Source organism: Lytechinus variegatus, chromosome 1 (genome assembly GCF_018143015.1).
Source record: "Lytechinus variegatus isolate NC3 chromosome 1, Lvar_3.0, whole genome shotgun sequence".
Lineage (NCBI taxonomy): Eukaryota > Metazoa > Echinodermata > Echinoidea > Temnopleuroida > Toxopneustidae > Lytechinus > Lytechinus variegatus.
Window position 1 is genome coordinate 72016249 of NC_054740.1, and position 23533 is coordinate 72039781.

The following is a 23533-nucleotide window of genomic DNA, read 5'->3' on the forward strand; positions in this document are numbered from 1 at the left end:
TTGCCTGGATTGAGCATCGCATGCTATACACATTGGCGTTTCGCTTGGTTGACTCTCCTTATATTACGTCATAAGTAAGGCACCACTCTTCGGGGACTTGTTAATGAGGCCTCCCAGACTGATCTCGTGGGGCGACCAGACAATGGCGACTTGAACGCTGATTGGTCGCAAGGGAGGCACGCGACTTGAAAGTAACATTCGTTGACAAACGGATAAAAAGAATTAAGTTATAAAATTGGCATAGAAGATGCTTGTTTATTTTGGAACCACCATATGCCAAAGGGTTTTGATGCTTATTATGGACTAACAGAAGACGATATATAAATTCCTTGATCTGGTAATTAATTTACGTTTTCAGCTTTCTCTATCCTCCTCCTCCTCTCTTTCCTCTGCTCCTTTAAGCTATTTAACTGCTTCCTTCATTTCTGAAATTCATGCAGTATTAGTAGCGGGAAGTTTTTCTTCAAGTCTTCTTCTTACTCTTCCCTTTATTATATTCCCAATGTACTTCAATGATTAGGCCTACTTTACTACTATTACTACTGGTGCTGCTGCTTCTAATATTACTACTACTACTACTACTACTACTACTACTACTACTACTACTACTACTACTACTACTACTACTACTACTACTACTACTACTACTACTATACTACTACTACTACTACTACTACTACTACTACTACTACTTCTACTACTACTACTACTACTACTACTACTACTACTACTACTACTACTAATGATAATAATAATAATACAAATAGGGTCTACTACTATTATACTACTATCATAAATATGTTTTCGTTAAAAGCAGCTACCACCTTTACTTTTCTCTTATTTATTTTTTTTACTGCTAACACGGTCATTGATGCTGTGACTCTTAAATCGAAAAGTAAAACATTTACGACGTGTTTCTCGAATCTCCCTTGCTTTCCAGGAATGTATTTCCAAGCCTCTTCCTCACCAGAGGGTCAGTTCAAGGAAGACTTCTCTCATGACATCATGAATAAATAATTAGTGGTCGAAGTTCAAATCCGACCGGAAGGGATTATATGACCACTCACCAGACAGGAAAAGGTCAATGACCGCTTTGTGTTATCACCATTGGATATACGAAACGCGTGTAGCAGTCTCATATACACCTAATTATTTTGTTTTGACAGCAGTGTCGTACAGATGGGGCCTTTGGGATGCTTGCCCCCCCCAAAAAAAAAAAAAATCATTTACAAGAAAAAAAAAGAAAAGAGAGAAGAATGAAATATGATATTACTTTTTGAATATTATGTCAAAATATTTCACAAAGTTTGATATTTATTATCAAATTGCAAATATTCAAAATAAACTTTGCCCAATACGCAATATCTATCCCCCCTCAATGCCTTTGGGCTCATTACGACAATGTTTGACAGTGTAGCATTTACACACGAATATAGACGTTGTTAATGATATTGAAAACTTTGTCGAGAGATTGCATAGACAAATTTAATTAAGGGTAAATTAAGATGTAAATAATCCCCATTGTGATAATGATGTAGTTTATAGTACATGTATAGTTATTTTCCGTATAAAAGCATATATATATGCAATATATATATATATATATATACATATATATATATACATAACTGATGGATGGCCCATATTCAGTTTTGTCAAAACACATTATGAAAAGAAGCATAACATATATAGTATAAATCTAACAAAATAACAAAGAGATATAATACAGCCTAATTTGAGCGGTTACACTTCGTAATTCCGAAACACGTAAATTATACCTCGATGTTCGGTAATCCGAAAACGTAAGGGTTCGTTAATCCGAACATTTGTGGCGTTATTCCGAAAGTTCGATAATCCGAAAACAAAATAAGGTTCGATGTTCCGAATCTTCGGAATTACGAACCTCATTTCGTTTTCGGATTAACGAACCTTCGGAATTACGAACCTCATTTCGTTTTCGGACTTTCGAACCTTCGGAATTACGAACCTTCGGAATAACGAAGCTTCGGAATTACGAATGTATGCGAGTTTGAGCATCGGGAGGTGAACATCTTGGGGAGGCGGAACTAAAGTGGTATGGGGGCCCACATCTTGGGGAGGTGGGACCAATTAGCTGTTGGAAAAAAGAAGAAGGTTCCAAAATTTTATTTTGCTTGCCAGTGTCGGAACTCCTCTGTCTCAGCGGGAGAGTGCACGGTGCACTCAGTGCACCTCTAGCCCATACGCCATTGCGAACCTGTTGCTAATAGATGAAAGATTTTGAAATTCAATAATTTGGCATTTCGTCATTTTATGAAATGCATTGAGCTGCTATCAAATTATTGAAACAAGTTTTTCATAAGGAGCAAACGGCTGTTGTATATAGGGTAATAAATATTACACTCTAAATTCCAAGGATTTGAAATAAATCCAGATCGGCTGTGAGTAGCCAACGAGTCGAATATTAGATTTAGATAAAAAAACCCCACACAATAATGAAAAATAAGCAATAGCATCAATGAAAATAAGTACAATGGTTTAAAATAGCTAAAATGATGATAATGACAATTTTTCTTCGTTATCCTTTGCTGTTTTTTTATATTTTTCCTCCTTCATTTTCTTGTTTTCTTCCATTTGTTCTGTTCCTTTTCTTAGTTTCATTTTTCCTTCTCTCCTTCGGTTTCTCTTCCTGTTTCTTCAACTTGGTTTCACGTTTTTCATCCAAATGTGAATAGAGATAAAAATGAAAATTTTGGAACGACCCCTTGCTTGTCAATTTTTCTTGCAGAGAAACTTAGAAAGTATTATTTTTTTTATAGACTTAATATTTTACAGCCCCCTGAAAAAAAATAATTAAATGAGCGATATGAAGCTATACTTTTATAGATGATGAAAACACGAATTAATATTATTCTCTGTACACTGATGAAGAATCTCAAATTATTAGAGGCAAGATACCAGCTTTCGATTCATTAAAATTAAAGATCATTTTGATCTCGATAAATTTCACAAGCCCCCCCCCCCCACAACGGAGAGGGGTTCTTTTAAAAATGAAGGTCATTTTTATCATGTTTTTCACATACCAGACCTCCAGGGGATATGGAGAATAATAAACGCAGCACCCCTCGGAAAAGTCTTGGGGTGCTTCAGCGGGGTTACAGGGGGTACTTCAGCTCCCCCTGTACCCAGGCTTCCTATGGTCATGTGGGATTTTCTTATCTAGGAGTAAAAACATAAGAGAATATAATAATTTCGGGAAATAATGTATCTTCATCTTCTGCTGATAATGAAATCGAAAATGAGTTCAGCTCGAACGTTCTCGCGCATGCGCGTATGAGTTGACAGTGCCATGTTGATCTTGTGAACTCAGACCATCTTCCATTTGGACTATTCTGCTTTACCTATAACCTTTTGAGACGTTCATTAATAATCTGGGTGAAGGAAAATCAGGAAACCATGGCAAGCTTCTCTTACATCATCTCCAATCTCTTGGAGAAGGTAATGGATACAAATTTTGTGTATTGTTCAGAGCAGCGTAATTTGCCGGGTACTGCCCAATTTCAGTCCCACACGTTGCGTACGGCGTATGTAACTCAGCTCAGTTAGTAAGGGAATTCAGCTCCGCCGCCAATTATTGTCGGCGTCGCGTCGGTGGAGTTCAACCTCAGGGGTGGTATTCTGTAACTCTGTCATAACTTTTGTCATAAATTTTGTCATTTCTCTCCGAGATGTGACACCGCTATGATTGTCACAAATCGGTATTCTGAACATTGTCTTTTCCCTGTCATATCTCTCAAAGTTCCCACCCATCTTTTCGGAAGCAAACCAATCAAAATCATCGTTAGTTCCCAGTGAGAGCCCTTCTAGCCAATAGGAAGGCCCCGTGGCAGGTAGGGCGTATCCCCAAAACAGTTGCTGGCATCGCGCAACTACGCGTATGTTGATGCGCTTAATTACAAAGAGAGACAGGGAGCTGTGAAGGATTTTAGAGGAGAAGTAAAAAAGTAAGGAAAACAGAGAAAAAAGGGGGAATTAATATGTAGGGCCTAACTAATTGTAGCACGAAAAAATAATTTTGAAAATTGTCATGGATGATGAGTGAAACTCATACCACAATCTAATCTAAATAATATAATTATTTGCTTCACATTTAGTCGGCAAGGTATCGGGATATTTGGTACTAAAAGATATGACAAAATTTATGACCCCCTGTCATAACTTTTGTCATATATTTTGCTTGTATAAAAGGATTACACGCATTTAAAGCCGCGTATTTTTGCTGCGCGTTAAAGAGAAGAGACAACATTTATGACAATTTTTGTGACAAAAGTTATGACATCCACCAGAATCCGATTTTGTCATATCTCTGAGATAAGATAAAATATGGAGAAAAGACAATGTTCAGAATACCGCCCCAGGATTCTTGTGAATGTGTGCGCGGCCAAGAATCACCGGGTTACCGTTCGTATAAAGTTCCAAATATTTTAAACAAACAGAGCAACAAAAAATAAAGTTTCCATTTATATTAGACTAAAGTGTTGCATCAAATCAATTTCATGATTCTATCCAAGGTGATCATGACCAGACGTCCAGTATTTCCCGGGATCGTCCTGTATTTTGCCCCTTTGTCCCGGCGTCCCTACAAACCCTTCCCGGGATGCCTATTTGTCCCGTATTTCAAAATATTGAACAAAATGTAGTTAATACATCTAAAAGTGATGAATTTTTATCGAATAACCAACAGATGACGAAGTAGAGACAGCAATAAAATCAATAACTCATTAACTGCAAACTTTTGCAAGTTCTGTGGTGATTTTCTTGCTAACCCACATTGCAAATGAACTTGCCTCCAGTGTGTGGCAAGCTACTAGCTAGGCATGTAGGTTTGGACTTGGAGCAGATTGTCAGTGGTGACGTGATTAACAACAGTTTTCCCACCAAAATCACAAAATCGGCAGGAATTTTAAAAAATTATATTATGGATTCTCAGATTGCTAGTTTGGAGATGTACATAATCGGAGGAACAAGTTATTGAGTTTTCATAACTAGATCTAGTTGTTTCATCTTTCATTTTGAGTCTTGTTGTGTATGATGCCACGATGTTTAAACTAATGTTTCACTTTGAAATTTTATTAATTTCAAAAACATTTTAGTTTGTTAAAATTTTAAAAATATATAAAAAAACACTTAATATCATTATGATTTTTATTAGATGATTAGATCATTTTTGTTTGCTTGAAGTTTAAAAAAAATTTCCTTTTCAAAAGAAAGTTTTGCGGTTTTATAAACTTACCTACTTTGATATTGCATTTCTTTATCCAAAATGATTTTATCTTGCCTGCCATGACCAAAATTAGGGTCAATATATCATATCGACCCTAATTTTAGTCATCCTACTGTGAGAATTTTGCTTGCCCAATTTGGGCAAATAGTTTTGGTCTTACTTCAAAACACTTGCCTAACTCTAACTTTTACTTGCTCCGGGCAATCGGGCAAGTGCTTATGTAGCACCCTGCTTCTTTCTTCATCCTATCCTTCCTGCTTGCCCTTTTTTGTTCCATCTATCTTTATTTCCTATCTTTCTTTCCAGATCCTTTCTGTGTTAATTTTTCTTTCTCTTACTTGCCTTCTTTATAAAATTTCCTTTTTTATTTTCTTCATTCTTTCTTTCCTAAAACTTTTCTTTGCTTCCTTCTCCCTTAATTCCTCTCCTTTTTCTTTTTGTTCTTTCTCTCCTTCCATTATTATTATTTTTTTAATTCTTTCCTCCCTCTTTTTCCTCCTTTCTTCCATTCTTTATTTTATTTTTTCCCCTTCTAATTATTTTCCCTTCTTCCTTCCTATCTTCTTTTACTCCTTCCTCCTCCTTTTTTCTTACTTTCGTTTTTCTTTCTCTTTATTTTGTCTTTCACACATTTATTCATCTTCCCTTCATTTCTTTTTCTTTCTTTCTATATTCATTTAAAAAAAGGACTAAAACCTGTTTTCTCTCTTTTATTCTTTTATACTTTTATTCTAACTTTCTTTAACTTTTTTTTAAATTTTTTTCTTCCTTCTCAATTCATCCATTTTCTTTTGTCTTTTCTTTCTGTCCTTCATTCTTTCATTCACCCTCCCTCCCAATTATTTATGTTTTTTCACAAGCCTTCTTTGTTGATCTTTTTTTGTCAATTGTCCCGTATTTCATTTTGTGAAATCTGGTCACCCTGATTGTATCTGTCTATTAAATCATGATTATTGACCATGAACCGTTGTCATGTTGAAGACTTTTTTAATTTGAAAAAGAGAGGAAGTTATAAGTATGACAAGTATGAAAATACTTTACAAGAGGGATATACTATAGAAGAAGAAAAAGAAAATAACCGGGATCCAGTCTATCCATGTAATGCCAATGCAAAAAAGTTAATGCACACTTGTTAGTTCGCCATCGGTAATAATCAGCGGTGTTCAACCTTCAACTTTGCAAAAAAAATTTATAGTCTACCCAGATATGGGTATGAGATAAAAGTATTGACAAATTCTCTCAAATATTCAATTTTTCCCCTGATATTGCATGTTTAAAAGTAAGAACGTCATACGCACTTCCAGACCAGATCAATGATGGGTTTGCATGATAGGGTATAATTAATCGACATGTGCCGAGATTTAATATTCAATCTTATTTTCACAAGCCAGCATATATCCAATCATCACAACATTTTGTCATAGAATGTAGTTAAGTTACATAACTTAGTTTCATAGGGCTGATTGGCAAGCCAGACAATTGAAGCCATGAAGTATTGTGATTGTACTGCTTCATAATCGGCTCATCTTCAAGATGGACGAGAAACTCAAAAGAATAACCACTTTACGGATCAGCATCCGGTCCAAAACACGAGCAGATACTATGCACTGCAAGCATTGTTGCCGATTCATTACCACGAGTTCACAATATGTGTTTCTCTCTTCCAAGTTTGCCACTGTTTGATTCAACTTGCTCCCATTCATAGAGTGCAGATTGTGTGTACTCATTGAAATTCAAGACAAGATGCTTTCCACAGTAAATGTCATTGATTTCTTTGATTCTGTCATGACATTCTTTACATTTGCGAGCATCTTTAGAACTTCCTCCTGGTTATCATATGCTAATTCACTTGGTAATATTTGGGTTAGTCCTTGAAGGCATTCGTCAGCTTTGTGTACCAACTTGTCAGAAGTTTATGTCATCCAGACCCATAGCAACTGTGCCACTGTTTGTTGTTGAGAGGTAAATAATGAAATGTTTCCTTTTTTGGTTGTTCCATACAAATGCAGGGTTATATTCTCTCGAGTTTCTCATGGAATGAAATGCTGTTTGTGTTGCTAGTAAGCCCTGCTCTGTCGCCATGTATTTCACAAGTGAGGGCTTTGGAAGTCCCCTACTTTCAACTTACCAACTCTTTGGAGAACTGTTCGTATTATGTCAGCCACCTTCTTTGAACTGAAATTGCCTGCCCTGCGGATAGTTACGTTGGCAAGGAAGTAAACTCGGAATGTTCCACTTTGACATGGGGGTTAAAAAATGAAATTGGGCCATAAGATCACTTCTTTAATACAGTTTCAAAATACCCTTCACATCCCGATCCCCCTGCTAAAGATCAAATTCTTTGGTCCATAAATTTTGATCAATGGGAATCAGCTGATCTTACGTATAAATGGGAGATTATGCTGGGGTTTCATTGAAGTCATAGTTGAGTTACGTGTCAGCAATGGGTATGAAAATATAAAAACTTGGAAAGAGTTTTTCAGGTTAATGTGAGTACCATTGTTTTTGCTGTTATATGTGTACTTTTTTGCATTGTTGGAATAAGTTTAGTCATTCCTGCCAAGAATTTGTGAAGATATTCATCAACAGGACAACATTGGCAGGAATTTCTCGGCACGCGAATGGCATCGCTACTTTTAGTTGTAGCTTTTGGGATTTGCAGGATCATGATTAATTTACTGGATGGGAAAGTCCCTCATATGGAAGCAGGAGACCGTCAAAAACACGGATATACGTCGTGTCGTAATTCAGTTTACTACATGACGTAAATAATTATGTAGTGTAGTAATTCGAATTACTACACGACGTAATGATATCGAACCTGAATATCAAACCAACTTCACAGTTTGAATATCAAATGTCGAACATCCAACTAACTTCCTGCCGGTACGTTCCTGTACAATACTCTGTAGTCTCAGCTCTTCGCATTGCGCTCATATAACGAACGGTCTCATTGGTTGATTTAACGTCACTACACTAATTCATTTAACGTCATGACGTTAAATCGTTGGGCAGTAATTCGGAATTACGTCGTGTAGTAATTCGAATTACTACACTACGTAATTATTTACGTCGTGTAGTAATTCGAATTACTACACGACCTTAATTATTTGATGTAGCGACACTAATTCATTTAACGTCATGACATTAAATCGTTGGGCAGTAATTCGGAATTGCGTCGTGTAGTAATTCGAATTGCTACACTACGTAATTATTTACGTCGTGTAGTAAATTGAATTACGACACGACGTATATCCGTGTTTTTGACGGTCTCCTGCTTCCATACCCTCATGCAGCTCAAAAAACCCCTAATAACTCTCTCCCTAGTTTGTCCTTCCTTTTCTAAAGCCCCCTCCTTTTTAAGAAGCATTTTCTGTCTTGATATTGTAATTGCACGTCACCCAATCTAGTATTAAATAGTTATTTTTTGATAAAAAATAATATTATGTTAATTTGCTATACAGATGACCTCCAGTGATAAGGATTTTCGGTTTATGGCAACTAATGATCTGATGACTGAGCTTCAGAAAGACTCCATCAAGCTTGATGATGACAGTGAGAAAAAGGTACTGTAAATTTCCCAGCATGATTTACAACTGGGAAATCCTTATACAGTGTTTTAGGGTGATCTGCCAGTCAAAATGTCACAATAGGCCTGATAAGTCGAACCCATATGTGTTTTTGTAAGAAAAATAAGTTCTGTGAGAATAAATTGTTGAAAGAAAAAAATTAAAAAGCCCCCCCCCCTTGATTGAAATTATGAATTTTCTGGCTGATGTTTGCTCGAGGTAGAATTTTGTTTTGGTTGAACGTTTCTACCACCCCCCAGTTACATTTATACATGTAGCTAAGGCCAAGAACTTGAATGTACTGTAAACTACATGTATCACATAAATACCCATGGTTGGTGGCTGCAATCCCTGTGGGAATTTACAATATTAGGAAATAAAACCATGCATGCATTAATTAATATTAGCTCCAATGAAAAGCTCTCATGGAAAGGGATTTCCGGTTTTGCAAATTTGCACCACATATTGTACGTCCCTGATATACATTTGACCCTTACATTTTGTTTAGAAATTTACATGATTTTGCATGACATGTAAAATATTGGTATACTATATTGCTATCAGTGGGCATCATGGCACAATAAACATTAAGTACTATTATTTTGCAGTTATTTGTGTTGTTAGTTACCCATGGAGCAAGCTGGGATAAGCGTTCATAACGAGATTGTAGATTTCAAGTTTCAGTAGATTTTTTGAAATCTTAGTGCAGTTGTTCTTATTTTCAATTTAGGATTATCAGTACTTATTTATTCTTTAATCGACATAAAACATACAGAGAAGCTAGGCCTGATGCATGAAGATTGGTTATTGACGTGTGTATTTGCCCATTATGAATTTTGTAACCCCTTGTCCCGAGGTTTGAGTTCATAATTTGTTTCAAATTTTTCTCATAAAAATTAAGGTGGTGAGGATGCTCTTGAAGTTGTTGGAAGATAAGAATGGAGAAGTCCAGAACCTGGCTGTCAAATGGTAAGATTTATAATTCTTTCTTGTGTGATTATGTAGAAATTCCTACCTGTAGGAGAGTTTTTCAACCTGTTCAGGTCTTTGATGATAATTTTCAGTTGCATATGTGTAGATTTAGCTAAGTTTAGAATCCAAAACAATCATGTTACTGTAGAGATAAATGATATAAACTGATATTTCATTTTCTGCTACTTGCCCTAGCTCCACTCTCCAACATGAAGAAATCCTCTTTGTTGATGGGAGGGAAGCATAATTTTTTTTTTTGTTTGTGTTTTTTTTTTTATTTGAATGTCGGCTCTGATGTAGTTCACAGTATTGAATAATTACCAAAACTTTTGACACACTTCAATCATAACTTAAATGTAATATTTAGAGATTTGTTTTATTTCATGACTCCTGCATAACTTAATGGAACGAATAATCTTATTGCCAAAAGCTAGAAAGTACTAGTGTTAATGAATTCAAATTAATTGGATATCAGAGGATGCAATATTTACAATTAATCATATCTTTTTGTTCATGGTTTTCCGTAGGCTTACATGTACAGTCAAACTGAATTGTACAATTTGTTTTATCTTTTATATTCATACAGGGCCCAGGACAAAGTAATTTATCATTCTAATTTTAACATTTTACAAAATTCAGTGACTTTTACCACAATCTTATTGATTCATTTCAGTTTGGGTCCATTGGTGTCAAAGGTCAAGGAGTACCAAGTGGAGACGATTGTGGATACACTGTGTAACAATATGCTCTCAGATAAAGAACAACTGAGAGATATTTCCAGCATTGGTAAGTAGCATAAACTATTTGGATATGTATGGAAAGCCAAGTACTATCAATCTCTGAAGGAAAGTCATAAATACCAAATAGACCCCCTCCCCAAAATGTTTGAAATGGGGTTGGTCGTTTATTTTTGTCTTGCTTTAACGAAGATTGGCAGAGACCTTGTGATCACTTTTTGTCTCGCTTGAACGAAGTTCGGCAAAGACCTTGTGATCACTTTTCCTGTTGGTCTGTTACAATTTTTTTTATAAGTTTTTGTTTAACTTAATCTCATTTCTTTATTTCTGCATCAGTTGCCTTCATACTTGGTACAAATGATCCTTGAGTAATTCCACATGTGTGGTGACGAGGATGGTGAGGTCGAAGGTTATCTAGGGGTCAAAAGGTCAAATGATGGGAAGCCATGAACATACTTTTTCTTGTTACAGAAATGTTAGTTGTCTTGCTTGAACAAGGTTCAGCAGAGACCTAGTGGTCACTTACTGTTGGTCTGTTACAAAAATATAATAATAGAAAAAATATGTTTTTGTTTAACTTGCTCTCATTCTTTATTTGTACATCAATTGTTTTCATACTTGATACAAATGATCCTTTTGGTGATAATGATGGTGAGGTGAAAGGTCATCTAGTAGTGAAAAGGTCATTTTGCAGAGTTCATTGATCGCGAAATCAGGCGAGACTAGTGGTTTGTGAACCAGCTTGTTTAAGTTATTTATTTTTATTTTTTTAGGTATGATGATATGAAAGCACTGAGACTTATTATTTTCTTGTTTGTGTGGAAGAGACTCCTTGCAGAACATAGTCATGTGCATTCACAATACACAAAAATAAATATCTTTTTAATTCTTTGTTACAAAAAACTTGCTTGTTTTAATATAAAGAAAATTGAGAGACGACCTTATTTCTGAATACTTGGCACGTGAGTTATGATACATGCCATGTACTATGCTGATAGTTTTGACTGGCTTATGTGTGGACAGCGATGTCTGTCGTGCAACTACATGTACTCGTATCTGTTACCATGTTTATGACAGCCAGTGTAATTGAGCATACATACATAAACACCCTTTAGTTGATGAAGGTGGGGTAATATGATAGGATGGTAAGGATAGGTTTCATGCATGCTAAAGATGACTGTGATGGGTAAATACCCTGTGGCAAAGACACTGTAAAAGTTGTTTACAACATTTGATTCTACTTTAATATGGATATTGTTTTAATCATATTCTTTTTTGGAAATTGTGCCAGTTGAATAAATCAAACACTATTAGGTTTTAAAACACAATTATTTTAGGGCAAGGCAAATTTTCTAGTGGGCATACTTGAGAGATTGATAGGGATATACACAAAAGAGATGTTCATTACCCCAAATGAAAGGATTAAAGAAGTCCTCAAACATGTTCATCCTTACATAGGTATCTCCAGTTGAGCCATGATCAGCTTCGTCAATGACATCTTCAACCAAAGTCACACCATTGCAACAGCGATGAATATAACAGTGTTCATGTTAAACAATGCTATGTTCATGAATTATTGAGATAACTAAACATTGATGTATTATTTGAAAAAAAGTGGTTTGCATCAATGGTTATAAATTCATTTTTCTATTTTTTAACCTAGGTCTGAAAACAGTCATCAATGAACTGCCACCTGCTTCCAGTCCTTTGGCAGCTAACATATGTAAGAGCATCACTGGCAGGCTAACCAATGCTATTGCCATGGTAAGTCTATTCTTTTAGTAATCACTTTTTTTTGGCATGAAGAATGTCAAAATATTGGAGATATAATGAAAGACTATCATATTACCCCCCCCCCTGATTTTTTTTTAACACATTCTTACTGCAGAATGAGCAAAATGTCTGATAAACTGATTTTCCTCGATCAGTTTAGTACTCAATTGGCTTTACAAAATGCAGTCTGTCGAATTGTGCATAAAATTCAGAAGTTAATAATGTTATTCATTTTGAAATGACAATTTATTATTTTTTTTTTGTTTCCAGCAAGAGGATGTGTCAGTCAAATTGGAAGCCCTAGACATCTTGGGTGATCTTCTCAGCAGATTTGGAGGTAATTGGGAAAAATATATTAATGGTCTGTCTTAAAAGATCTGTCAGTTACTGAAGTCTAAAGATACCATCTGCTTCTGACAATTTCTTGGTCAGGTGGCAATAGTCAGCAGCAAAGTATTTGTTCTTGTCATGAATACATATTGAAAAAAAAGCACTCTCTTGGTCTCATAACAAAAAATTAACACTGCTGAATGCAATCAATCGCGAAATTTGTTCCACGATCGAGTGCAATGCTTTGTGTACAGCATCCTGTTTACTTCTCAATGTATTCATGAGTTGACTGAATAGCTTTGAATAACTTGGCTATTTGCCATTTGTGACATTCGTCATGAAATTAAATAAATGAGGAGTAAAACTACAGAAAATGCAATAATGAGAAATCAATGCTTAATTTGGGCCAGTTTCAATCAATGTATGCGATCACCATCTTTGGTAAGTTAGGTAAAGAGACTCTTCCCAAATATCTTTGATTTATTTTGAAGTCATTTGTTGTATTTTGGTTTGATATTATTATTTTTTTATTTATTCATGTCAATATATCATATTTTGGAGATATATCGAAGCCTTGAAAAACTTTGGAAACCCTTAGAAATGTTGATGTTCTCATACTTTTGTTTGTTTGATTTCTCTATTATGAAGGTCTGTTGGTGAGTTTCCATCCATCAATCCAATCCTCCCTACTTCCTCAGCTTGCTAGTCCAAGGATGGCTGTCAGAAAACGAACAATCATTGCTATCGGTAAGTCTTCTCTATTGTCATTGTGAAAATCTGCATTTGTTATCAGACTTTTTCTTTCCATTAATCTTAAGTGATGGATAGTCATAAAACCTGTAGCCAAGATTCATGAAAATTGTGATAGGTTTGGTCACATACATGTAATCTAGCTACATGCTGAAGTTACAAATATCACAGAATGCATTTTTCAGAATAAAAACTCTCTTTTATTTCTTAAATACACTGGACTAAGTTAGTCTGTCGAGATGTCAGTCTTCAGGATTTGCAGGCTTTATATTTTTCAACAAATGTGATACTTTATCAGAACTGTCTTCTATTCTGGCCTAGCGTCTAAAACTGACTGGCATCCCTGGTTATTAATATCACATATATCTGCATAAATGATCCTATTGTATAGGTGCTGGCATGGCAGCAGAGCTATTTCTTTGTGATTCTCTCGAAAATTTGAAATTGATGGAAGCATTGTGGTCTTGTGGTTTGAACCCTTATCTTTGAATCAGAGGGACATGGGTTTGAATCCAGCCATTGCATTACTTCCTTCAGCAAGAAGTTTATCCACATGATGCTGCACTAGATCTTGATGAACAGTAGTAAATAGGTGCCTGGAAGGAATATCTCTTCAATGAAATGCCTACGCTCAAAGATGGTGGTCAGTCAAAGCCAGAGTAATAATTTTGAATCATGATACATGAGTACATGTAGCTGTAACCATTGACAATTATTTGTTATTCAGGTCACTTGGTCATGAGTAGCAGCATCAAGCTTTTCTCTGATTTGATGGACTACCTGCTGAGTGAATTGAGTGCTAACAAGAGCTCTTCTACTACAAGGACATATGTACAGTGCATCGGAGCAATCAGGTGGGTGTTCCATAATTAACAACTAGAGTATGGTAAGCCAAATGTTTATTAAAGATGTGTGAATATTCTACAACACATGAATTTACCATGAAAGGGAGTATGGCAAACCAGATGTGTCTATCAATCTTTTTCTATCCCATTTGTTAAAGTTATTTAATCGTGCATCTCACATTACATATAACTTTACCAACAAGAATTAGTTATTAAGCACATTAGCTGAAGTTGTATTATGATTTTACATTAAACATAACATTACCAAGAATAGGAGTATGGCAATCTGGGGGGCGTTTCATCAACATTTTTGTCCGACAAGTTGTCAGATCTGACATCTTTCCTTGATTTTGATTGGCTGAGAAGCACTGTAACTATGGTAACTGTCGGATAAAATGGGACTTGTCGGATAAAACGTCTGACATGTCCTTTCATGAAATGCTCCCCTGAATTGATATCTCAGTCAGTTTTCATCACGCTTGCTTTTTGTTGTAAGATATCCATTGAGGATTATGACAAGAATGTCAATGTGGTGTATTGTAATTGAAAGGAGTAGTTGAATGCACGATGTGTTCATTAATTTTCAATCAATAGATACAGCAATGTATATTTTTATTCCTTAATTTCCAAACTATTCTTTCTTGGCCTACCAAAGAAAGCTGTACAGCCAAAATGGACAACCAGTTCAGAAGCATAGCCTTAGAAATTGTATACCCTATGTAAAGAAGTAGCCACATTCTATTGAGTTAGATTGTCTTTATTGTTACTGCAATAGAATAGTTAAAAGATAAATCAAACCAAGCCTCTTTAGGCACAATAGAGCATTTAACATTGTGTCATATCCTGATCTACCTGGTTGAATAGACCCATTGAATAGACCTACATGTAGGCATCATGATGGAATAAAAAGCATTTCCTGTTTATTGTTAGATGTGTTTATTACAGCTTGATCTTGGCTTGTGAGCTTTGAGTTGACCTTCACGCACACATAACTTTATTCATTTTAGTGAAAATATTTATTTGATTGGTTGTCAATTATTGTTATCATGGTAATTGCAATGGATTGCAAAGCTAAACATTTATGTCATAAATTATGTTTATGCATTATCCAAAAATATTGGCCCGTATTCTGAAGTCGGATTTAACTTAGACCATGGTCTAACTCTGTGCTAAAATTATGGAAAGCCAAACATGTCAAAATTTTCCTTACATTGTATGTTTCTTATGCTAACTGTACTCTTTCCTAACTCGTGAATGGTGAAGAAAGGTATCTTATTTATCTTTCCGAGGCAGTTAAGAATGATTTGAGCGAAAAATGAGCTGATACATATATATTATATTATATTGTTAGAGATTTGTGCAACTATTGGCTGTCCATATTTAAACCACAACTTTAAACCAGAGTTTGAATTAAACCCAACTTCAGAATACGGGCCATTGTATTCATCAGCTGTGTGAATATAATCACTAGGAAATTAAGCTATTTTCACAGACTGCAAATGTAACTTATATCATAATGCATTGTACATGTTCCATTTCCTACTGATAATGTTATTCATTTACTTTTATTGCTACTAGTATATTTCATCGAAGGATTGTGCTTTTCAGGTCAGTGTATCATGAACACTGACTAAAATATTCATGTCTGGAAATTTTGATGAAATTCTTTGTTTTGATGGGTTGAGAAACACTGGTCAATGTGCCCATTTTTAAAAATGAAATGTGGAATTACCTATTCCTATTTTTGTGTCAGTGACGTTTTCATTACTGTGGTCAGCCTTTGACGTTGATCCGACATGTAGTTTGTAAATTGATATTTTAATTTTATTTAGCCGTCAAGCTGGTCATCGTGTTGGAGAACATTTGGAGAGGATCATTCCCCTGATCGTCAAGTTCTGCAAGGTTGATGAGGATGATGAACTCAGAGAATATTGCATTCAGGTAAGTAGTTGTGTATTTACTTTGTATGTTTTCCTATATTTCAAAGAATTTCTGTACAGTTTAACACTGTTACTTCCTGTTTCCAAGAGGGAATAATTCAAAACCTTGAGAAACTTCAAATGTGGTGTTTTATGAGGATAATTTAATGCTAAAAATATGCAATGAAAAGTGGCATTGCTTTTTGAGGAAATCATTTCTTCAGTATAACAATAAAGTGGAAAACAGTTGGAAAGTATATTGTAATACATTTATATGTCACTATGCTATAAAACAAATAAAGCACCTATCTTACTTTTTCATGCATAAAAGTAAATGCACTTAGAAACCTTTCAGATTACTGTAAACGCTGTTATTTTCGCGAGATTATTTTTTTGCGCTTGGTGGCTTAAAAAAAAAATTCGCGGGTTCCTGAATTCGCTCTGCATACTCCACAATCACAAAGTTACTTCCTTTTTGCCCATCTGTGAATGGTTTTAATTTACATTTCAGCAAAAAAAGTGTATTATCTGATCATAACTCTAGTTCTAATGCTAGTTTTAATTCTAGTTCTAGTTCTAGTTCAGCATTTTTTTAATCCAATCATGAGCTTTTGTGACATTAAGCGCAACTTTTCTTTGCGGGGTGGACATCAGGGAAGGCAAAGCGGAGATGCTGCTAGCTGCTGGCCTTTTATGGACGGCCGGGCAATGGGTAAGGACTGGGGGGACTACTGCTATTCAAAGTGCATGGGATCAATTAACAAACATGGGCGATCGACCCAACGTCTTAAAAAACTAAACGGATCTAAATACATACCAATCAAACAGCAAAAGAAATTTATATTTTAACCAAAGTCATCATACAATCAAACAGCAAAAGAAATTTATATTTTAACCAAAGTCATCATTCAAGTACCGATCTGTCGCTGTTCGAAATATGATCACATTGCTTTCGAAATGATTCTCGCGATGCATATGATTTTGGAGCTCAAGCTTGCTAGCTCAAATGCCGCCTTCTTTTTGCAATCTCTTTGCAAAAACGATACACGCAATTGAACAGCGGTTCAAAACTTGCATCGAAATAGATGCTCATAAATTGGCGCTCGCCGATCATGCCGCGAAATCCGCGAAAATTTCCACTTTTACATTATACTGAAAACTTGGCAATATTATCCTTGCTGATCATGCACAATGTGCAACCGGTCTGAAGAATCCTTGTTCCAACACCAGTTTAACCAATGCACCCATTTTCAGACATTTTCATTCAGTTTGTTGTTTATAACTATTTTTCTCTTCTTTTTTTTCTGCAGGCTTTTGAATCTTTTGTTAGACGGTGTCCCAAAGAAGTGTCATCTCATGTTTCAACTGTAAGCAAATTTTTGAAATAAATTTTGGCCATGTTACTATTATATTGTAGCTGTATGGGTAGGGATAAGTTATTTTTTTTTAATTGTATTTACAATGAAAAAGTCATCAACCCATGATCGTCTTAGAGTAGGAGGAAATAAATTTGATTCACTTCAGACTTTGGACTGACAATTTGATTGAGGTTGTATGCTTTAGTTCATAGCATTGCATTCTACATGTATAAATATTCCAGGCTTTGAGAAAGTATAGTTGGAAATCATTCATCTGAAGATAGACAGGCAATTACTGTCCCGCTCTCCCTGATAATGGCAATATTGTCAGGCGAATCGCCACCAATTCTTTGGAAGGAAATACGTGCTTTATTAATTTTTGTCTCACCTGCGAAGCAGAGTGAGACTATAGGCGCCGCTTTTCCGGCGGCGGCGGCGTCAACATCAAATCTTAACCTGAGGTTAAGTTTTTGAAATGACGTCATAACTTAAAAAGTATATGGACCTAGTTAATAAAACTTGGCCATAAGGTTAATCAAGTATTACTGAACATCCTAGTAGAGTTTCATGTCACATGACCAAGGTCAAAGGTCATTTAGGGTCAATGAACTTAGACCATGTTGGAGGAATCAACATCAAAATCTTAACCTGAGGTTAAGTTTTTGAAATGTCATCATAACTTAGAAAATATATGGACCTAGTTCATGAAACTTGGACATAAGGTTAATCAAGTATCACTGAACATCCTGCATGAGTTTCACGTCACATGACCAAGGTCAAAGGTCATTTAGGGTCAATGAACTTTGGCCGAATTGGGGATATCTGTTGAATTCCCATCATAACTTTAAAGTTTATGGATCTGATTCATGAAACTTGGACATAATAGTAATCAAGCATCACTGAACATTCTGTGCAAGTTTCAGGTCTCATGATTAAGGTCAAAGGTCATTTAGGGTCAATGAACTTTTGCCGAATCGGGGGTATCTGTTGAATTACCATCATAACTTTGAAAGTTTATTGGTCTAGTTCATTAAACTTGGACATTAGAGTAATCAAGTATCACTTAACATCCTGTGCGCGTTTCAGGTCACGTGACCAAGGTCAAAGGTCAATGAACTTTGGCCGAATTGGGTGTATCTGTTGAATTACCATCATAACTTTGAAAGTTTATGGATCTGATTCATGAAACTCGTACATAAGAGTAATCAAGTATCACTGAACATCCTGTTCGAGTTTCAGGTCACATAATCAAGGTCAAAGGTCATTTAAGGTCAATGAACTTTGGCCATGTTGGTTTTTTTTGTTGAATAACCATCATATCTCTGTAAGTTTATTGGTCTAGTTCATAAAAAGTGGACATAAGAGTAACCATGTATCACTGAACATCTTGTGCGAGTTAGAGTAGTATTCAAAGTCAGCACTGCTGCTATATTGAACCGTGTGATGCAGGTGAGACGGCCAGAGGCATTCCACTTGTTAATATCCCTTATTGAAGTTTGACAGATAAATTTGTGAGCTAAGTCTGGTTGATTCGTAGCCAAACTCTGAATGGTAGAGGCTCTTTTGTTTGATAACGAATTCATTGCGTATGCAGTGGGGACTGTATTTGTAATGATTAGTTATGACAAGTGAACACGAGACTGTCTAGACGTATGCACAGCCGCTGTCACGGATGCAGATGAGTTGCAGGTGATTGCCCGTAATTCACCTGCAAAAATGTTTTGAGCATGTTCAAAACTTTTGTGCATGCATATCGGACTTGCATGCACTTCTGGGGGCAACTGCGTGTGAGATACCGAAGAGATACTGTCAATGCAGGCAACCTGTGGGTAGTTAAAATAGTCACACGCAAGACGTGCAAGGTGCAGTGTGACAGGGCCTGAACATTTGGACCTTATATACTACATACTCTAGATATATATTTTCGTTGTTGCACTCTGTGTAGATTGTAGACCTTTGTCTCCAGTACATCTGTTATGATCCCAACTACAATTATGAAGATGATGATGAGGAGGAAGATGCTATGGATACCGAAGGAGAAGAAGATGGGTAAGAAACAACATAATCATCATATCTCTGTTGTTATTATGATCATAAATGATAAAGCTATAGACCAAGTCCCCCAAAAGCAAGTTGAAAGAATATAAAAATATCAAGGACTCTTCAGATGAATTGAAGAGTTCATCATAATCAGATAACAAAACTCTAACATTTTGGGGTTGGCTTATAATCAGCTTGATGTAAGAGTGATATTAACCACACATTCTTCTAATGAGCAAGCCTGTGATGTTTTCTATTTTATGAGATGGAATATTGATTTTTTTTTTAGATCTATGATATTTAATACAATAGAGGTTTTCATTGACTGAGTGGATTGCATAAATTTGGGAAACATGCGCTTTCAATTCTTTTAATGATATATATAAAGAAGATCAGAGAAAAAAAAAATTGTCTACTGCAAATGATTGCTGTATTTATATTTTGATCATTTTGGCTAGCATTTTGTGGCCAACCATGTGTATGTAGTTCTATACATTAATTCCTGTGTGCATGTGCATTCTAGCTGATTTTTATTAGTAATCATTTTTTGTGATTTCAATAACGCTATAGCAGACTTCATTTTGTACATGCCGTTGGAGCATTATAATCCACATTTGCAACTGAGACAGCGTTCATCACATTTCAAACTTGTGACCAGAAGAAAATTTGGCCTTTGATGTATTATATGTGATTACAATATTTTTGTTGATGTTTTTGCTGCTACTCCACAGTGAGAGTGATGATGAGTACAGTGATGACGATGACATGAGCTGGAAAGTAAGGAGGGCATCGGCGAAGTGTTTGGATGCTGTGATTGGATCTCGACACGAGATGTTGACAGAGTTCTACAGCACAGTGTCACCTGCACTTGTCGCAAGATTCAAAGGTATGTTGTGTCGTTAAAAGCCTCTTAGGTACCTTGTGTAATGTCTTTGCTGCATATTTCAGCTGGAACCCTGTTTAGTAGAAGATTTGTATTTTTTCATGGCTCATTTTCCACATTCCCCATTGTTGTGTTGATGTTAATATTTGAGAATTGGTAATGAGAGACTGTTGGCAATTTCCTGCCGGAAAGACATGGCTCTGATTTTTGACAAGGTATCAAGGTCTCATGCTATTTTCCACATGACCCTATTCCAACTCATGAGGGTTAATGGAAAGTGGTTGTATAAGCATCTTCACTAGGCAAACCTTAACATAAGATGTGGTGACTTGATTCTTATCAAGGTTCTGTTTTTTTTAGTCGTATTTTTTTAAAAAGCAAACCTCATCACAGTTCCTGTGTCATAGCTTGACCAAACTTTTGAATGATTTTTTTTAGCCCCAAAGTAACGATGTGTTTTGAAATAGCAGTATTGTAGTAATCGTATTTGTGTTCACCAAAATAAGTGTTTATCCATTGTTTGAACATGATAGAGCGTGAGGAGAATGTAAAGGCTGATATCTTCCATGCATACATCACCCTGCTTCGTCAGACTAAACCAATCAACACAGGCTGCTTTGATCCTGATGCTATGGAGGAAGAAGAAGGGTAAGACCACCTTTTTTTAATTTTTAGTTTAGCATTGTGTTTATCTTTGTTAAAAACACTCTCATGGGGTTTCCCTAAAGCCTGGCTGACACGTTTGTATTTTCATCTTGCGTTCAATTGCGTTATGGACAGAACGCAGACAAATGCTGCATTATATTCTAAAACATTCATAAGTATGAGCCAGAATTTAGAATTTTTACTATTGTATGCCTCTCCTCCATTTAGTTGGTGTGTCGTGCTCTGTCAAGTACACATCTTAAAGGTTATTTGTGTTCTTTTTATGTTCTCTATTCAAAATTTGTATCATCAATCATCTCTTTGATTTGTTAAGAGCTGAAATAAATTCAAAGACAATGTAGACCACTTCAATATCACAGATTTAAATACATCTCACTTAAAATTGATTTTAATTGTTAGTGTTCGTGAATCATTGTCATGTATTTTTTCAATCTTTGATTCCTTGAGAGTTAAAATCAATTAAAAGAAATGGTAGACCACTTGAATTTCGTGAGATTTGTTCATCTCTCAGATTTGTATTGGTTTGTACAGACCGATAGCCATCTTGAGACAGCAGGTGCCAAACATAGTGAAAGCCCTTTACAAACAGATGAAGGAAAAGAGTATCAAGACAAGACAAGGCTGCCTCAATCTCTTGACAGAGCTCATCAACGTCTCGCCTGGCGCCCTCACAGCTCATATCCCATCACTTGTACCAGGGATTGAGTTCTCTCTGGTGTGAGTAGACGCTGCTTGAAGGAAATGTCATTTATTTCAGTGTTTTTGATTGTGTTATTTGAGCCAAACACCAGTCTGTTGTGCCAGTTACCAGAAACATTACTAGTAATCAATCCAAGTAGGTGTTGAAAAAACTGGAGTTAAAGTAGTGCTAAAAAGTTAATGACTGAAATTCCTCTCTTAGAACTGTTTAATTGGTACATAGTGTAAGCTGTTGCAATAAGGTTTGATATCTGATGTTTTTTATATAATTCTATATTTGCAGTTATTTTGTTATAATTTTCCTTTATGACCCCAGCTTCAGAAATATTAGACAAGACAAAATTTTGCCTTTACGAAGTCTGCCCTTGTCTATCTGTATATCCTCTTGCTACTATTCTACATACATCTACGTCTCTGTGTCTATGATTTTGATGACATTCGAAGGCTGTTAGTTGATGTGTGTTTTCAAACTTATGCATTATACAGGTTTAATCTAGTGTTCATGTAGATGAAATTTTAAAGCAAATAGCCATTATTTTTTTTATTGTCCTTGCCTCATATTACTAACTTTGATCCCACATTGCCTAAATCAGGCAAAAGAAAGTCTGTAATATGAGAGTTTAATTTCCTTAACCCCGGAGATGTATCTATATATGGACTTTGAGTTGTTCTTAACTGAGTCCAGTGTCTGCAAATTGTAATCTTCTCCCCCCATGTAAACTCAAGACAGAATGACATTTAGTCTATGAAAGCCAATTTTCTTTTTCCACCAGTGACAAGAACAGTAGTTCCAACATGAAGATTGATGCCTTGGCTTTCCTCAACTGTCTTCTGCTCAACCACAGTCCAGAAGCTTTCCATGATCACATATCAGTCATCGTTCCAGTAAGTTAACCTCTATTCAAATTTTGATTTATTTGATTGTAACAGGGCATCTTAAAAGCACTCCTTCAAATTAACATTTTACTCATGCTAGTAAACTTGACTTCTATTTACCTGATTTGATGCAAAATTCTGTGTATTCAAGGGAGGGTGCATTCTTTGGTGTTGAAAATATTTGCTGAATTTTGTATGATATATTTCAGTCGTTATTCTAATTACGTTGACCTTAAAATCCAATTCGATTTTAAGAAATCCATGCTAAGTCAAGGAAAGTTGTCCCCTGAATAATAAATGTTCCAGGAAGTCAGAAAAAAAAATTATGGGAGTGTTCTCGAGAATAAAAAAACTTTGATAGGAAACAATTCATTCACCTTTCCCCTCTGACCTCTCATCAAACCCTTATTTGATATTGATTCAGTTTTGTTGTTATTCATTTCACTTCAAATAAATAATTTATATCATGACTTTTAAAAAGGATACAGGGTTGTTTTACCCTTTGCAAGTCTTGTGAAATTGAGATGAAATCTATATGATGAGGTTTGAAAACTCAATTTATAAGTTTCATTCATACAGTGAATTGAATAACTCCAGGCCCCATTGCATAAAAGTTACTATCATATGGTAAATGTGCCTTCCAATTGTATCTTTCATGGAATCCTTGATTCTGATTGGCTGTTGAGCCTCGTTACCACGGTAGTTACCGTTGAATGGCAGTGTTATCATAATGGTAACTTATATGCAACAGGACCCATGAAAGTCCTCTTATCCCCAATCAATAAAGTTTTATCAATTGAAATAACCCTTTTCCATCAAAGTTATGAAATATCGTCTGAATTTGTTTTCTTTG

The 23533-nt window shown here is 35.6% G+C and overlaps 1 protein-coding gene across 1 annotated transcript in view; it reads left to right on the forward strand.

Annotated features, from left to right (window-relative positions):
- The first annotated feature begins 3300 nt into the window (after positions 1-3300).
- Positions 3301-23533, forward strand: part of LOC121422008 (cullin-associated NEDD8-dissociated protein 1-like) — a 39350-nt gene continuing 19117 nt past the window's right edge. The window contains exons 1-15 of the mRNA XM_041616814.1: positions 3301-3477; positions 8728-8829; positions 9734-9801; positions 10478-10590; positions 12205-12305; positions 12585-12651; positions 13293-13391; positions 14122-14248; positions 16072-16180; positions 17469-17525; positions 19462-19565; positions 20288-20442; positions 20973-21087; positions 21637-21822; positions 22578-22689. Of these exons, the coding sequence (XP_041472748.1) occupies positions 3436-3477; positions 8728-8829; positions 9734-9801; positions 10478-10590; positions 12205-12305; positions 12585-12651; positions 13293-13391; positions 14122-14248; positions 16072-16180; positions 17469-17525; positions 19462-19565; positions 20288-20442; positions 20973-21087; positions 21637-21822; positions 22578-22689 (1557 nt within the window). The 5' untranslated portion in view covers positions 3301-3435. The remainder of the gene's footprint in view (positions 3478-8727; positions 8830-9733; positions 9802-10477; positions 10591-12204; positions 12306-12584; positions 12652-13292; positions 13392-14121; positions 14249-16071; positions 16181-17468; positions 17526-19461; positions 19566-20287; positions 20443-20972; positions 21088-21636; positions 21823-22577; positions 22690-23533) is intronic.